This window comes from Ochotona princeps, chromosome X (genome assembly GCF_030435755.1).
Source record: "Ochotona princeps isolate mOchPri1 chromosome X, mOchPri1.hap1, whole genome shotgun sequence".
NCBI classification, from domain to species: domain Eukaryota; kingdom Metazoa; phylum Chordata; class Mammalia; order Lagomorpha; family Ochotonidae; genus Ochotona; species Ochotona princeps.
This window is the reverse complement of record NC_080865.1, coordinates 5,180,994-5,198,837: the sequence shown is the minus strand read 5'-3', so window position 1 is coordinate 5,198,837 and position 17,844 is coordinate 5,180,994. Positions and strand designations below refer to the sequence as shown.

The window sequence follows — 17,844 nt, the reverse complement described above, 5'->3', positions numbered from 1 at the left end:
TGGCTAGGGGGAGCCGGGGGGCCCCCCGCTCTCTGCTGCCAGGGGCTGGGAACACACAGGGCCTCTCTCCTGGAACCTGCTTTCTGCTGTTGCTGGGCAGAGCAGGCAGGGGAGGCGGCAGCAGCAGCTGAGCGTGCTGTCTGTTCAGAGGGGATTGGTTGCACCAGGTACAGATGCCTTGGGCTGCCCTGGACAGGATTGGCTCTGATCCCTCCCTCCACTCCATCTCTGCCTCTGCACAGCCTGGGGGCTGGGGTAGCTGAGGGGAGGGCCGGCTGCCAGAGCCCCTCACACCACTGGCAGCTCAGCCAGGGACGCGGGGGTCTGTGTCCCCCGCCGCCACATGCAGCCTCTGCCCAGGGAGACAGGCCTGGCCACCCCGTGCCCCGCAGGCTCTCGCTGAACACATGCCTGGATTTCGCCTCTCCCAGTCTCATGGGCAAAAAGAGGACAGCGTGCTCCTTTCTGCCCCGCCAGACCTCAATTAATGCAGACACACAGGTGCAGCTCCCATCCCCACTTAATCCAGCCACGGATAACCTTTCCCGAGACTGCGTCATGCCCCCTGCCCCCGCCTGAGCCAAGCACACAAGCAGCTGGCCTCCTGCCTGCCTCCCACACCTGGCAGCTGGCTCTACTGCGAGTCCTGCCCAGCTGCCCCCGATGCTGCCCTCACTGCCCGTCTCTCACGCTCCATCCCATGACCACAGAGAAGGACCCTGCCCACCCCCCTCTCAAGGGCCTCTCCCCACGCACCCCAATCCACACACCCCTGCTCGCTGGGAGAAGATGGGGGCCTCACGGTATGCACATCTGCTCTCTGCAGCCCTCCCTGCCACAGGAGCCACATCCCAGATGCCTACTGCCTCTGCTGGAGTCCACACACACTGCTCTGGCCCTGGCACCCCAGCCTGGCCCTTCTCTGTGTCAGTACCAGCGTCACTGCGCCTTATGCCCCAGCCTGCACCCACCCGCCTTTCACTTCCATGGAAAGACAGAGAACTCTGCTTCCACCCACAAAACCTCGTCTACCCGAGCCCCTGAAACTTCTCACCAGCAGGCTCCTGGCACAGGAGTTGGGCCCCAGGCTTGGTGGCTTGCGCAGCAGTCGGCTGGCAGCCTCCAGGACGTTCAGCAGCCCAGCCTCAGGGCCACGCCTGTCTCTTGAACCCTGGAGCCAGCTAGGACTTGAACTGAGTCTGCGAGCTCCATGGGTGGATTCTGAGTCTCTGCGGACCCGACCCCCTGACGTATTTCCCAGTTGATAGCCACTTCCCGCTTTCTTGCAGAGGCCCCTTCCCTGGGACTCTCCCACAGGGATGCAGCTTCCGCTAGGCCGCTGCTCAGCCAGGGCCCCCAGGATGTCCGGATCTTTGGCCGCTGTCTCCCTGTCACAATGCTTATGTGCGTCCCACTGTGGGGCAGCTCACGATGTGGGCTGGGAGAGCATGCTGGGGGAACTCAGTGGAGGCAATGGGGCTGCATTTCCTGTAGGGGCCCCTGAAGTCTCATGGCAGCATAATCTTCCCTTCTGTCACGTCTAATGGCTGCATGCTCATGGGCCTCTGGACCTGGCAGCCCAAACCTTCACACTGTCTGTCCTGAGGACGTCCAACCCTCAGCATCCTCCAGACAGATCCTCTTGCAGCCCATGGTACCCTATCACACACGTTCCGTCCACCGCCCGGGGCCCCTCACCTGCACGTCGCCCACGACAGCCTCCATGGCCACATCATACTGGACCACGAAGTCGGCCACGAGGCCTGCGCTGGAGAAGGCAGCCTGCTCTTGCAACGTCGGGCAGAAGGTGACTCGGACACAGGTCTGGCCCCTCTCTACCCGCGTCGACGGGGGCGAGTCAGCCTGGCCTGTAGGGGGATATGGCAGCAGGGAGGGCTCAGCAGACAGCACAGCTGGGGCAGGAACAACCAAGGGCAGCACCAGGGCTCACTGACAGGTCGCACCCCTCACACCTCCTGCTGCTCCTGGGCCTGCTGCTGCCCACTGCCTCCTGCCCAGCGCATGCCCAGATCCTCTCTCAGTCCTGCAGCCAGCTCCTGCTCTGCCTCCTCCACCAAGTCCACCCGGGCTGACCCAGCCCCACGCTCTACTCCCAGCCCCTGGCAGCCTGAGCTCACTGCCAAGCTCTCCCTGTCCCCCTCCTGCTCAACCTGTCCCATATGCTGCAGCCGGGTCTGTGCCCAACCACAGTGGGACCTGAGGCTGCTTCCGCAGGGCAGCGGGCTATGCAGCAAGACAGACAAGAGGGCGGAGAGCTGCTCTCACAGGGCAGCATACTCTTTTTCTAGGAAGAAGAATGGCTGCCAGGGTCTCCCCTACTGTACCTGACTCTGGACTATGTTTTAGACAGGGACAGAAAACAGGGCCTGAGGTAGCATTCTCTGTTTGGTGAATAAACAGAAGACAGCCTAGGGCTGCCCCCACGGGAAAGTATTGTTTATTGGACAGGGGTAGATGACAGAGCCTAGTGCAGTAAACTGTGTATGGGGACAGACAGGGCCTGGGGCTGCCCCCACAGGGCAGCGGCCTGTGTGTCAGGGACCCGTGGGCTGACAGGGCCTGGGGCTGCCCCCACAGGGCAGTGGCCTGTGTGTCCAACAGGGCCTGGGTGTCCTCCCACCCCTCTCAGCTGTGGGAAACAGCAGCCCAGCGAGCCTCTCCTCTGGGATAGGGTTTCAGGAGCTTTCTCCCCAACTCTCACAATCACGTGTGGCAACAAGCCTCTGAGCCGCTCGTGACATCAGTGGTGACTTTCTGGTCCCGGATGTTTGCTGAGCCGGCCACAAGAGCAACTGTGCTGGAATTGAGTGAGAGACAAATGTCCTTTTACAAGCGTCTCTGTGCCTCTTTTCTCCTGGCAGGGGAAACTGGGGGCTCCTGCTCCCCTCCTTCCTGCCCCAGCTGTCAGGAAGCCGAGGGGCACAGGAGCCCCCAGACTCGCAGAGGCGCCTGCTCACATCCATTCCCCTCATTTCCTTCCTCCTCGGGCTCTTTGTTCTGCTCTGTCCCCACAGGATTGGTTCTCCCTTGGCTGGGACCTTTAAGGAGAAGGGGGAGGGCACTGCCATTTATAGCTGGGGCTCCTGTGCAGGCTGTGAGGCTCTGGGGGACCCCAAGGGTCCAGGTCCCCCCTAGCATCTTGGCTGTTGGAGACCTCTCCCAGGCACTTTCCCTCTCTTAGCCTCAGTTTCCTCATCCTTATTCTTGGACACTGTGGCTCCTTGTCACCCTGCCCCTGAACCCATGTGTTTCATATGCGGTGGAGCCTGGGAATCATACTGGGCTGCCTGTGTGCTCCCTGAGGCTGTGCAGGCTGCTTATCTTGCAAGCTGCCTCACCATGCACCCAGACATCAGGAGGGAGGGCTTTTCTCACATTCCCACCTTGGCTTTGGGCCATGGCTGGCACCTCCCCCAGCGCAGAAGGGGCCAAGGACACAGAGCAGTGCAGTTTCTCTGGTGGGGTTTCACCGCAGCTGGGATGTAAAGGCACTCCATGTTTCTGTCTGCCTGCAGCGTGTCCACCCCCTGCCCTCTGCTATCCCAGGGTGCCACTGGCCAGCCCTCCTTGCCTGAAGGCTGGTATGAGCGGCTGCGGGAGCTGGAGCTGCCCTCTTGCTCACCCACCACCTCTCAGATGAGGTGTGGTCCCTACTTAGTGATTATGTTCCCTGGCTGCGACTGTAGTTCCCTCCACTGGTTTAGCATGTGTCTTCCTGGGTGTACCACCACCTCCATCACTTCACAGCTCATGTAGCAATGCTGGTGTCACCAGCTCTGCCTTAAATGGGATGTACTAGATGTCAGCCTGGTGGGCAGACTACCTCTCTACTCCATGGGCCTGGTCAAGGTTGCCAGGCACGTGGAACTTTCTCATATTGTGTCTCTGGCAAAGCAGAGTCCAGTGGAATAATGGCCTTTGCAGTTCTCCTCTCTGCTAGAACATTTTCGAAGCCCATCCAACACCCCCTTCCCCACTGTTGGTATTTATTAATAGGAGTCATCTAGACTCTGAGACATTTGTCCCGTGTTCGCTGTCATTAGTCTGCAAAAAGCAAGTCAAAACTATACCCAATTTGTATCTTCACCTCCCCCTGCCTTGCAAAGGAACTGGCAAGGGAGCTCAGGGCAGAAGTGGCCCTGGAGGGAAGGACATCTGAGAGGGATTGGTTGTCATTTCAGGAAGGCCCCTGTGGTGGCACATACGTGAGTCATCCTTGGTGCTCAGGTGACTGCTCCTTAGTGGTGGTACTTGCACATAGGTGATGCCCGTCCTTTCCGACACTGTGACTTCCACACTCAGTCTGGGTACTGCTTGGCCAGGCTGCAGGTTCAGCACCAGCTGGTACTGGCCTTGTTGTCGCCGTAGCAGTTCCTCATAGGCCAAGGCAAAAGTCACCTGTGTGCCCGCTGCCAGGCTGGTGGAGATGCGGAACTTTTCTGATTCCCGGTGCCTGCATAAGGAAAAGGAAGCAGGTGGCTTACGGAGGGGAGCCCCTGAGGAGTTGAGCAGTTGTTGTTGGGTGTCCGTGTTCGACTGACCCCCTCCATCCCCATCTTGGTCCCCAGAGACCTGAACAGTGTACTTCAACTAAGTCCCTGGCCCCAAGCCAACCATCTCTTCATCTTTCTCTTCAATTTCTGCCCCTCCCTCATTTGTCCTTCTAAATATTCTGCCTGCAAAATGATCCCAGGCAGTTCACCCTGAGGAAAAGTCAGTCTGGGAAAAACAGAGTCTTGAGAGGAACAATTTATGGACCGATGAGTCGTTTTGTAGAAAGAATTTGCAATTTGTGCACAGTGCCTCTTCCCCTCCAAACAGTCTCGCAGACCCGGCCCGCCCCCATGTACTGGAACAAGCTTGTTTTGATGGCAGCAACTCTTTAGGTTGCAGTCGCCAAATCTAAAGTTTTCCTGCTTGATGAAACACTCTTGGAAGCTGTGAGAAAACACTCAAAAGAGGACAATGCGTTCGTGCCAGCTGAATCGAACACCGTGAGCAAAGAGGATTCAGTTTAGAAAACTTTCATGCTCATGCAACCTTCCCAAAAGGTGCTAGTTCTTAAAGAAGCTGCACCCTTCTAGTAAGGGGGAAAAGTAGAAATAAGGAAGTCAACTCCCATGTATTGAACACCTAGTCTCTTACGGACTTTCACAATCAGTAACTCCCATCATTTCCATCGATTTTATGAAGGAGAGATCATTGTGCCCATTTGTAGATGGGCAGACTGAGAATCAGAGTGAATACGTGTCTTCCCTGTCGTTCAGCTGATTGAGTCATGCTGCAGACCGCACAGGGGCTTACCTGATGCCTACGTGGGCAGCTGTCTTTCCCTGCCCGTGGGCTTCCTCATAGATTTTCTTGGCCTGGTTCTTCTCTTTGACTTCTGCAATGTACACTTTATTGTTGATAGTCCTGACAGGATAAGAAAAAGAAGAGAAAGCTGAATCAGGGGGGAAAAACATAGAAATGGTTGAAGTCAGAAAGGAGAGGAAGGACGGGGATGGGTCAAGTGGACAAAGTGGAGCATAGGAATGAGGTAAAAGAATGAACAAAATGGTGTCATAAATCCTGAACAAGAAAGGGAGAGGAGAGGGAGATAAAACGGGGTGAAGGAGCTATCAGTGAAGAAACAGAGGCCACACAGCATATGGAGAAGCGTGTGTTCCAACATTATGTTTCTCAGACTATTGAACAGATTCCACCTTTTGGCACACAAAATATGTTGGAGGGTGTTACTGCAATGTTTATTTTAAAATATAGCTAGTACATTGAACCCATGAAACCACAGATACTGTTGCTTAGCATAAGCCTGAGATAATCTTATGAAATACATATATATTTTTTGAGAAACAGATTTCATAAATTATGTGGTGTGTGTGGGGAGTACAGGCAGTGTAAATTGTGAAAGTATTGTGTAAATTGCTGCAAAGTCTTCTGGGCCTGGCTAGGGAGGGAGGGGGGACTTGTCCTCAGGGATCTTAGAGGCTGATGGGTAACAAACAGACTTGCCTGTCCTTGTTTTGCTCATTTTTGTAAGGCAGATAATAAAGTGGAAGGGCGTTCAAAGAAGAGAGAGAATACTTTTGCCTGCATTCAAGAAAGTGTCCTAGAGAACGTGGCTTTGGAACTGGGCCTGAAAGACAGGGAGGATATGGATAAATAATCCTCACTGGCCAGGCCTTCCCAGTCTCCTCTGTTGGCCCCTTCTCTTCCTGACTTCTAAATCTTTGGAACACTCCAACAATCTGTTCTTAACCTTTCCTTCCCTCCCTTGTCTTCCCCTCCCTGCCCTCCCTTCCCCTCCTCTGTTCTTCACTCTCTTGTTGATGTCATTTAGCCTCATGGCCTGAAATACCACGCACACACACGAGTCTCAAAGCCATATCACCAATGTGGATCTGCCCCCTGAACTCCAGGCCCATATATCCAGTTGATTACCCTGGCATCTGCACTCTAGAATGCTCCATAGGCACCTCAAGCTTCACATGCTCAGAATGGAGCTCCAAGTATCTCCCCATCTCCATTGCTCCACCCCTGATCTTCCTTATCTCAGGAAGTAGTTGTTTGGCTTAATAATCCTTAGAGTCATGCTTGACTCCCCTCTTTCTCTCACACTCCCCATCCAATCCATCAGGAATTTTTGGCTCTATCTTTAGAATACATCCACAATGTGACCACTTCTCACCACGCCTACAATGATTGCCCTGGCCCAAACTACCACCATCTCTGGCTTGAATAAGTGGCCTCCCTTTTAAAAATCCCTGCTGCCTTGGAGTCTGTTCTCCCAGCAGTCTCAGCTATTCTGTTAGCTCAAAACACTCTGTCGCATCCATCTTGACTCAGAGTAAAACCGAAGTGAAAGCCGGCTCATGGTCACTTACCCTCCTCTTACCCTTCCTGTCATTCACTCTAAAATAACACCTTCCCCTACCAACACACACTATTTCCTTGACTCTATTTTCTATTTGTAGTAATTTTTTTCATATCTGTATTTGCAAGTCACAATTACCAAGACAGAGAGAGACCCTCCATCTGCCGGTTCACTCCCCAGATGAGCACAATGACGGGGTTTTGACGAGGCCAGAGCCAAGAACCAGGAGCCAGGAGCTTCATCTGGGTCTCCCATATGGGTCACCCAAACACATGAGCCATCCTCTGCTTTCTTTCTCAGGCCATTAACAGGGAGCTGGATCAGAAGTGGAGCAGCCGGGACTCCAACCAACACCCCTACGGGAAGTCAGTACCCCAGGTGGTAGCTTTACTTGCACACAGCAAGAGCCCTTGTCTGTAACACTTCTTATTCAGAGTGGCACGGATATATGTGATTGTTTTTTCCCCATGACTGTCTTCTCTACCGAGCTACTTCGAGGGCAGGGATCTCACCTGTTTTATTTCCTGCTATATGCTAAGTAGGTGGAATGTGGCCTAGAATGCAATAGGCACTCAACGATTAGTTTTGGCCTGGGTATCCAGAACAGATAGCGGGAACACACAGCGTGCTTCAAAGAACAAGGGAAGAGAGTTGGCAGCAACGAGAGGCGTGGGGACCACGTGGATAGGACAAGGAACCAACCGGCTTTCAGCGGGAATTTGTGATGACAGAATGGGGAGCTATGGCTCAGTCTTGTCAAGATGAGCAATGGGTCGGAACTGTCTGAAGAACATCGAGGTAGCTCTGTGGGAGGCAAATGCAATAGTGTCCATTTTACAAATGGAGTCACTGAGGCACAAATACCAAGAAAATGACTTGAGCAGCTTCCAGGAACACCGGGGAAGGAGCTGCAGCCATCCGAAGGGACCACTTAGGAGAGAAGTGTTTCTAGACAGCTGAAGCAGTGTTGCTGGCCTAGGCTAGTGTGGGGTGGGCCGAGCTGGCAGGGCCCCAAGGTCTCCTGGGGGGCTTGGGGGGAGGGTGGAGCTGCTCTGGCAGCACACACTGGGGCCTCTGTGTGTGCTGCCTCCAGCCAGCATACTTTCCACAGAGTCTGCCCAAGAACATTTCCTCCAGCCTGCTTTTCTTAATTTTTTTAAAAAATTCTTTTGGTGTTTTTTTCTTTTGAAGCAAGAATCTAAATTCTGTCGAACTGCTTGGCCCTTGAATCATCTGACCGTCCACCTCTCTGGTTAGCCCCCATACCCCCAGACACATGCCTGCTTGTTTCTCTGTGTTCCCGCAACTATGCACAATGATCTTGGTTTCTTCACATTTTTACCCGTCTGGAAAGTCTGCTTCCAGGAAGCCCTCCTTGATTACCTGAATTCCTCTCCTCTGAACTACCCACCCTCACTCCACATCCATCACCTCCTCCCAAGTACCCACTCTTTAGGACAATGCCAGCAGGTTCTTCCCAGCATGCTATAGGCCCCAGGGCTGCTCTCTCAGGCTGCACGTGTTGGTCACTGCACAACAACCTCCTTCCAACATGAATCCTGGAAAAGGAGGCTGACTGAGGGTAGAGGTTCAGCCTGAGCGGGCCTCACTAACCTGTTACATCTGAGTTCTACCAAAGCAAGAGGCCTTTTCCTGATTCATACTCAGATGTTAACCAGGCGAATGAGATCCCATCAAAGTTCTCTTCAGCTTCCTTTGTTCGTCACCTGTGCAGAGGTACTGTCATCTAGCATGTTGGACAAGTCCAATAGAGGCAGGCAGCGTCTCTTCTCTTCCTGATCTCCGTAGTCAGCTCGTCTCTCCCTCTCGTGATGGCTCACGGCCCACCGCCCGTGTCCTGCTGTAGCCTGACGTATCCCTCAGTGGGCTGCGCCCCCATTTTCTTGCTCAGCTGTGAGCTTTGAAGTTCTTCCTGTCCCCTCCCAGTCCACTCTCACTTCACCAACCTCACTGTGTGCTCACAACCCTGTGATATAGCCTCATGGTGGGCTATGGTTATTCCTAAAGTGGGGTGCATAGGCCCCAGGGGATACTGGAGACAAATCCAGGATGGGAGAAGCTATGAACACTATTTATAGAGCATTCTTGTACCATTTATGTTTATACAAGTATGCTTGCTTCCTAATTTACCTAATACCTTTACAGTGATATGTGTGTATATCTATATGTATGTATAATGTATACAATAAATCAGCATACTTTAGGAGTTTTTCTTGATAGGTGGGCAAACCCATAAGATGGTTTGCAGACCAGTAAGTCAGATCCAAATAGTTGTTCTAGTGTTGGGAGCCACCCAAGGCTTCGTCCTTTCCTCTCTCTCAAGTCTCATTTTTGGTCACCTTTCTACCCCTTGCCTGTCCCCGTGACATGGAAACCCATGTAGTTCTCCAGTGAGAGAACATCTGTGCCTTTATCTTGCCTGGCTGGTGAGCAGCTCATGTTTCCAGCCTCAGTTTGCATGTCATCTCTGTGCCATGTTGTTCGACAGCCTGAGGTCTGAAACCGACCACTGTCCTCTGATTACCTCAGCCATTCTACATTCTGAGTTCTCCTTCCTCCCAATATAGTTTGTTAAACTCATCTGATTCCTTTTCCACATGTGAACTCTTTGGGACCAGGGACTGTAAGCAATTCATCTTCCTCTTTCCTTTGTGCCCACCACAGTATAAGTCATGCAGTCTCAGCATCAGGAAATGTTTACTTACAAATAAAAAACCAATATTATCAGGATACTATACACTGGCTGATTTTAGCATTCATTTATGTATATATTGATTCACTTAATTCTTGCACGTGGGTTCTAATTTTACTCACACTTTTATTTAGATGTACAAACGAGACTCCTAGAAGTATGATAACTTCTCCAGAGTTCCATGGCTGGAGAAACCAAAGATTCAAACTCAACAAGTCTAGTCTCAGAGTAGATTTCCTTAATCACTGTGCTCTGCTGACAGAGGAAATAAAGGAAGGTGTGAATGGATGCACAATAGTGATGTGATGGGTTTGGAAGCAAACTTACATAGTGAAATTGGAGATAAAGGCGAGGCAAGGCAGATCCAGCTCGAAGATGGCTTCATGGGCCTCAGCATGTGGGTTGAACAGGACGGAAGTGATCAAGGTGTGGGCATAGCGAGATACCACTGTGGAACGCACGGAATAACTTGTCAGCACCAGCTGTGAAAGAAGACACCAGGTGAGTTACAGATAGACTCTGTCCTTCACCTAGATGGGCCCATGATTGACAAGCCAAGGTTCCTGAGCAGGTGTCCAGGTACAGGTGAAGTGACTGAGGACCAGAGAGGGAAAACAGCATTTCCCATGTCTGTAATCCATTGAGTGAACCTGCCTGGAACTGTAGTGAGCTTTATGAAGTCTCAAGACTGGAAACTCACAGAAGCTCACTAACCAAGGGACCCCTAGACACGTGCTCCTCTAACTTTAACCTGCGCACAGATCACCTAGAATCTGTTCAAAAATGCAGATTCTGATCCTGCAAGCCTGGCATGAGACCTGAGATTCCCCCCGCCTCTTTTAACAGAGTCCCCAAGGAGGCTGAAGTTGCCGGGTTGCGGAGCTCACTCTAGAATGTGACAGAGTGGCTCCCACTCATTGAGCCCTGCCCCGATAAATGTTGAGATTTGTTTTTTTCTCTTTAGGTCCTTAGGTGGGAAAAAAAAAATCACCTGATCTTATTTGTTCCTCTTTTGAGCCGTTGAGCTAGATGCTGTTTAAGGCCACATCTGTAAGCAGATGTGCTCACCGAGGCCCCAAGACTGAGGCCACACCTTGTCTGAGGTGGAGATTCCCTCCATCCAACCACACTTGAGATACATCTAGTTTGCTTCCAGTGTGGAGTGGTGGGGAATGAGGCTCAGCTGGGATCAGATGTACCTAGGTTGAAATGCTGGCTCTGCCACTTCCTGGCCTGTGTCTTAAGCTCTTAACCGCTATCCCTCACCCCCTCCACCACACACATGTTAAGGGGACTAAGAATAGAGCCTTAGCTCGCAGGGAAGCTGTGACAACTCGAAGAAATGATTGACTCTAAGACCCCCGGGGTAGCACATGGCATGTGCTCACCAAACTGACTTTTTTCCTCTGACCTGAATTTCTCAGCAATAAGCCTGAAGAAAGTCTGGATTACCTTCCTCTATTCCCTCCAAGGAGCTAGTTTTCTCATAAACCCCAAGCTTTGTTCCCTCATCCCAGAACTGACCTTCGTGCTTGATGAGAGGGGGCCAGGAGGTCCCTGGTTGGTCAGCCCAAAGAGAATGATCAGTAGGAAGCTGCCACAGCTGAGGCACCCGCACCCGGACATCATGCCACCCCAGAAGGTCTGAGCTGGCTCTCCAAACTCTTGCTCTTTTAAACCTCCAGGTATCCCTTCTCTTGAAAGGGAGGAACCATCCTGAAGGGTGGGGAAGACTCTGAATGTGGCATTGAGGCCCACACAAGCCAGGATTGTCCAAGAGCTGGGGCTGGCATCTTGCCTGGAGAAGGGCCAGTTCCATGCCTCTCTTTTTCCCTCATCCAGCTGTAAGATGAATGGAAACTAAACATACCAGAGTGCCGGGTCTGTCTGTTTGCTATGTTGGCTCAGGGTGGGGTTTTTCTTTCCTATAAACATCCACCGGAGCCCAGTAACTGGGGCCAGAGAAAGGTCACTTAGCACGAGTCATCTTAAAAAGGTAGCAGAGATGAGAAAGGCAGTGGCGAGGTGAGCTCCTAGTCCTGAGCCTTTTTGCTCCTGACTTATTTGGTTTCGGGATTCCACACACAGGAGAGTGAAGTCCCCGAGTGTGAGGCCCAGGCAGGCTAGAGCAGGGCTCCAAAAGAATATAGCGCAGTGGTTCAGGATACTGGCTCTGGATTCAGGCCAGCTGGGTTGGAGGCTCAGTTCTGCCACTTCCTGAACCTGTAATCCTGGGTAAATCGACATGCCTCTCAGCAGCCTCAGTTTCCTCATCTGTCAAATGAGGGTGATATTGGAACCTACTGAATTAAGCTGTTGTGAAGACTCAGGGAGTCTGTGTGCTTGGCACTTTGGTGAACAATCCGTGAATTGCTGTTAGGACAGGAGTAGTGTGAGGCATGGCAGGTTTGACAGTTTGGGAAGCTCTCTGGAGACCTGGAGTCGGGAGGAGTGGAAGAGGTGCCGAGGTGAGGTGCTCTGGACACAGGCTCTGTGGGTCCCGTGGAGAGTGGGAGTGAGGAATGTGGCTCAGAACAGAGAACTCGAAGGTTCACCCAGGGGCCACCAGCATCACCAAAAACCTGAATCTTTTTCCTCTCTACTCACAGAGAGCACATACAGTTCTGGCACGTGAGCTCCTGGAGCGACATCCTTGATGACGTTTTACAAACTGTCCCCAGGACAGATATTATGCCACAGAATCTTCTGGCATTGGGAGGTCCCAAAGCCACATGGACCAAGTGCACAGGAAACCATTTTAAATAAGACTCTACTTCGCAGCAACACAGAAAACCTACATCAGGCATACAGTCCTTTTTTCTTAAATATGAATGGATAGGCCAGGATCCCCAGGCAAATGAAAGAAGCCTGTAGCATGAGAGCCAAAGAATACAGCCAACAAATAAAATAATTCATCCTATCATAGTCTGCGAAACAAAAGCGAACTACAGGGGGTGGGGACGGGGGGGGGCATTAACTTTCTCAGAAAGATATAAGATGCAATCCACATAAAACAAGAGCTAGAGGCCGTGAAACAGGAACATTCAGAGAAAAAGGAAAATTCCTTAGAAATCGAAAATAGGTTGTTGAAATGAAAAAAAAAAAAAAATCTATGGAAGCAATGGGAAACAGCATTGAAAAAAATGCTCCGAAGGCGAGTGTGGGAGAAACAGGAAATGTGACAGAGCATTTAAGATATAGAAATCAGCCCAGCTGATTCCACATCTGAACAGTAGGAGTTCCAGACTAAGAGGATGGAAACAAGGAAGGAAACTTCGTCACAAACATTATCCGAATTATAGCCGAAGAAGCATCCCACAAACAGGTGCCTGGAATAGCGAATTCAGGAACTATGCAACCAACCCACGCAATTCCTTCAGCAGCTCTCATGCTGCTCCTCATGCTTTTCCCTCCCGCTCATCTTCCCACCCCTCTCCCCTGCCCCAAAATATTTTCCCAAAAGCCATAGAAACTGTTTTTAAGTCCGATAAGGTCCTCTCGCTCTCCGTTCTCAGAATTCTTCTGTGGATCCCAGTGTGACTCATAGGGCCCTCTGTGAGAAGGGTAGGTGAGGTAACCTGTCATTCCCTGTGTGGCCTCATTTCCCTTTTATGTCCTTCAGAAATGTGAGATATGAAAAAAAAACGACAAGTGCCAGGTATGGACCTGCCCCAGGGCCTTTGCACTGGCTGTTTTTTCTGCTTGGAATGTTCATTCTCTGGGTATACATTTGGCTAGCTCTGTCTTTGCTTACATGTTACATTTTCAGTGAGTCTTTCCTTGGCCAACCTATTTCAAACTAAATAACCTACGATCCTCATTTGTCTTCGTTATCCCTTTTATCCTACTTAATTTTTCTGCATAGCACTTAACACATTTTAGCTTCTTAAATATTTTTTCTTTTTTTTTTTTTTTTAAGATTTGTTTACTTTTATTACAAAGTCAGATATACAGAGAGGAGAGACAGAGAGGAAGATCTTCCGTCCAATGATTCACTCCCCAAGTGGCCAAAACGGCCGGTGCTGTGCCGATCCGAAGCCAGGAACCTGGAACCTCTTCTGGTCTCCCACGTGGTTGCAGGGTCCCAAAGCTTTGGGCCGTCCTCGACTGCTTTCCCAGGCCACAAGCAGGGAGCTGGATGGGAAATGGAGCTGCCGGGATTAGAACCGGCGCCCATATGGGATCCCGGGGCTTTCAAGGCGAGGACTTTAGCCGCTAGGCCACGGCGCCGGGCCCAGCTTGTTAAATATTTTATATGCCTCATAACTTTATCTTTCCACTCTCACTAGAATGAGCTGTCTTTGGAACAAGAATTGCTATCTATCTTCTTCACGTTTATAGCTTTAGCTTTTAGAATAGTGCCTGGCACACAAGCAAACACTTACTAAACACTTGTTGAATGAAGGAATATAACAGATACAAATATATATATATATTTCAAAGGAAAATGTTATTGAAATTAATTCTTCCCTCCTATAACTATTTGAGAAATTCATGGTCCAAATATAAGGCAAAGTAAACTGAGTAATTATAAACAACTGATGGAGTATAAGAGAGACTCCATTTGACCTGGATGTTAGAAGCAGTCTCCTTCATGAGGTCCAAAGACTGTGACGATGAGCTTGTATAGAAGGAAATGTATCCCTGGCTCACTACTTGGCTGAGTTTTGAAAAATATTTACCTAGTCATGATAATGTAGATGCTGTTTATTGGTTTTCTGGTTTCAGAGTCAACGTGGGGAGGCTGAGCAAGGAATACGGGACAGTAGCTGCAGAGCAGAATGAAAATGTTAATCACCTGTGTAATGGGATAAGAAAAAAAGAAACTGACAATGTAGGATATCGAATAAATGGAGGAAGGATATTGACCCTAACCTGCTTGTCCTAAATAGTTGGCAGTTGAACTTATTTGTTAAAAACGAATGGAAAAAGAAATGGAACTATGAGTGTATTTTTTTTTCAAGTTACAAAATTAACCAAGAACAAAACAAAGGAATATCAATGTTAACCACTGCAGGAAGTGGAAGGGAAAGTGTGCATAGATTTTAGAAGCAAAGGAACATTATATGTATTCTCTAGAGTTATGAAGATAATCACTCTCTAGTAGAACTAAATCCAAAAACTGTTCAGAAGGCATCCGTTTGCAGAGGTGGGCGGAGAAAGGAAGGTGCAGGGCGTTAGTTTCATTTGATGCTGTTCTTTACTGTGTGATTTGTTACTATTTAATAGTAAGAATGTAACAAAAATCAAATGTGGAAAAATCTCATGTTCACATCACACTAATGAAATAGTTACACATCCTATCACATTTTATGACAATAGCTAAGTGAATACATAGATATCCAGTTAGATTTGCCTTCAGATATGGAAATTGTACTGTAACATGCCGATCATATGGAAAGGGTTGGGAAGAATATTCTGGGACTTTGAAAATTGGAAGAAACCTACAGTTCTCAAGGCTCTGGTATTTGGTAGCTCAATGACCAAGTTGCCCCTGGCTAACTCGGTAGTTTTTTGTTGGGGGCAAGTTACTGCTCTCATTCCTAGTGCTGTCTGCTTTGCCATGAAGTTAGTACCCATGCAGTAAACATAAGGCCCTCAAGGACAACTCTGTAGACATGCCTCATACGTGGTTGGTGCTCATTTTCTTTGAACGGGCCCATCCTACCTCACAGGTTTGTGGTGAGCAAGGACTAAATGAACAAAGAATAGATGAGAGGGAGTGCTAGTCCAGAAGTGGGTAGCAGATTGCCCCATCTTTGCAAAATTTGCTTTTGGTTTAACAAAATACAGTCATTTTATTGTGGAAAGATAGACTTACACAAAATGAGATTCCATCAGGACCCCCCCCCCCAAGAAAAAAAAAAAGATCTCAGGAACCTGTAAATGGAAAGGAATGGAGCTGCCAATATGTTGGGGAATAGAAAGGGCCCAACCGGCCAGACGGCACGGAGTGCAGGAGGAGGGAGAGTTAATAGGCCTGTCCCAGTAGTAGGAATGGCTATGGAAATTTGAAGAACCAGAAAGTCTGTTGTTTGATTACTGTGCTGTGCTAAAAAGAAGTGCTAGGTACTCCTAGAAGAAAATCTTTTCTACTCTCTCCCAGCCTTACCTCTGAATTCTTCAGAATTTGGAGACATTGATTTAGTGGTTTGGGGAAAGGCAAATGTGCTAGGACTGGTTTCATGGTGAAAGTATACTGGGCTTCTGCTGAGAGCTTCAGCGCTCTTCGGGAGCTCCAGGATTAGGAAGTTTAATCCCCACAATCGTGTATTAAGCAATCTTTAGCTTACTTTTCCTTATCCAGACCAGTGGTGCCTGGTGATAACTCTGTTTTTCATGTTTTCCTTTAGTTGACAAGCAGGATTTACATAATCCCAGGCATTGGTCTCTTGATCTCCAGACACTGGAGCTGGATCTCCGATCCAGGGACCTGGGGTCCTCAGAGTTTATGCACAGATGCGGAAGAGCAGAAGAGTTCAAGGGTTCACAAGAAGAAAGTGGGTGTAAATTTCTCATCAAAGGGTGAAGATTGTGAACCAATTTGTCTCCTCTCCTGATAAGGTGGCCTTCTCTCTTCTGATCCCCAGGGCAAAAGATAATGGTGCTTTAGCCCTGGATTATACAGGTGGTACCATGGGGTTGAGGGAGCTTGGGTTTGAAAGTGTTTGGGAATGCCTGTTTTTACTGACTTGGGTGGATATTTCGTCTTAGTTCCTTGAATGGGACAGTAACTGCTAAGGTTCTGACTCTGTTCCCTCAAGGTTCTGAAGGCCCCAATTGGAACTTAAAGCATGCTAAAACCTGAAATGTTGAAAGGTAGATTTGGCATGGGGATACAAATAACAGGGTGTTGCAGAGCAAAAAATTGCATGAGGAAAGGCTCCTAAACCAGGGAAGCCAAGGTGCGTCTGTTAACAGTGAAGGGCTGCATTTAGATGGAATAAAGACAACTGGATATAAAACATTCAAAAACTTGGAAAATTGAAGTATAAATTTATTTTGATATAAAATTTTGATATAAAAATCAAACTTTCAGTGTAGCTCTTCCGTAACACCCATTTCCACGAACTTTCTGATCATTTAATTATTATTCTTTTTAAAGATTTATTTACTTGAAAGATAAAGTGACATGGAGAAAGAAATATATAAATATGAATAAAATATAAATATAAATGTAAAGAGACTCCATCTCATTCACTGGTTCACTCCCCTAATGCCTACAACAGCCAGGGCTACATGAGACTAAAGCTAGGAGCCTTGAACTTCATCCTGGTCTACTACAATAGGTAGCAGAAGCCTAAGCAGTTAGGCCATCACTTGCTGTCTTCCCAGAAATTTCAGCAGGAAACTGTGTTGAAAATGGTGCACCCAGCACTGTATCTGGCATTCTGAAATGGGATGTAGGCATTACAAGTGGTGATTTAACTTGCTGTGCCACAATGCCAACCGCTTAATTTCCAATATTGTATTTTTTTGAGAAGCAAAGAAAAAAAGGCACACACACATGATTGACACAGAGAGTGCCCCCTTCTTCTGGTTTGCTTCCCAAATGCTCTCAGTGATTAGGCCTGGGCCGGGGCTGATGACTGCTAGAGCTGCATCCTCAGCCCAGTCCTGTTTCCTGAGGTTCAGACATGCATGTTCAAATGCTGGTGGAATCCTTCTACCTGGATATCCCACTAGTGCCCCAAAATAAATATTCCGTTCCTCTCCAACCTATTCCTCCTTCAGTATTCCATATCGTAGTCAAAGCAGGCAGAGTGGCTTCCTAAGCGTTCTCTTTGACACTTTTCCTACTCTTCTCCCCAGTTTAGCCATCCACAGAATGCTGTTGTTTTTCACTCCTTGACTATCTCATGAACTCAATCAGCTCTTGTCTCAGCATATCTACCGCTACCACTAGAGTCCAAACCCCAAACAATGCTTACCTGGATGCCTGCAGAGGTCATGGCTACTCTCCCTGTTTCCAAGAAGACATTTAATCCATACTTCACCTACAGCGAGGTTGTTCTTTCTAAAATGCAAACCTATGCCATATTCCTGGCTGGGACCCTTCAACAACTTGCCACTGTTCTCAGGATCAAGATCAAAGTACTAGTCTTGGCATTTAAAGCTTGCCATGATTTGGAAGGGATGGGAATTCAGCACATCAGAATTGGTAGAAGAAACTGTGTCTAGTGTGAAGGAAACCTAAGATGCAAGAAAATGGCGAGCTGCTATCACAAACTTGGAG

At 49.1% G+C, this 17,844-nt stretch overlaps 1 protein-coding gene across 1 annotated transcript in view; it reads right to left on the bottom strand.

Annotated features, from left to right (window-relative positions):
- Positions 1-17,560, bottom strand: part of ITIH6 (inter-alpha-trypsin inhibitor heavy chain family member 6) — a 34,162-nt gene extending 16,602 nt beyond the window's left edge. Inside the window, exons 1-6 of the mRNA XM_058658724.1 lie at positions 17,540-17,560; positions 9,936-10,090; positions 5,326-5,436; positions 4,227-4,474; positions 2,979-3,059; positions 1,699-1,868 (exon numbers count right to left, since the gene is read on the bottom strand). Of these exons, the coding sequence (XP_058514707.1) occupies positions 1,699-1,868; positions 2,979-3,059; positions 4,227-4,474; positions 5,326-5,436; positions 9,936-10,090; positions 17,540-17,560 (786 nt within the window). The remainder of the gene's footprint in view (positions 1-1,698; positions 1,869-2,978; positions 3,060-4,226; positions 4,475-5,325; positions 5,437-9,935; positions 10,091-17,539) is intronic.
- Between the last annotated feature and the right edge of the window lie 284 nt (positions 17,561-17,844).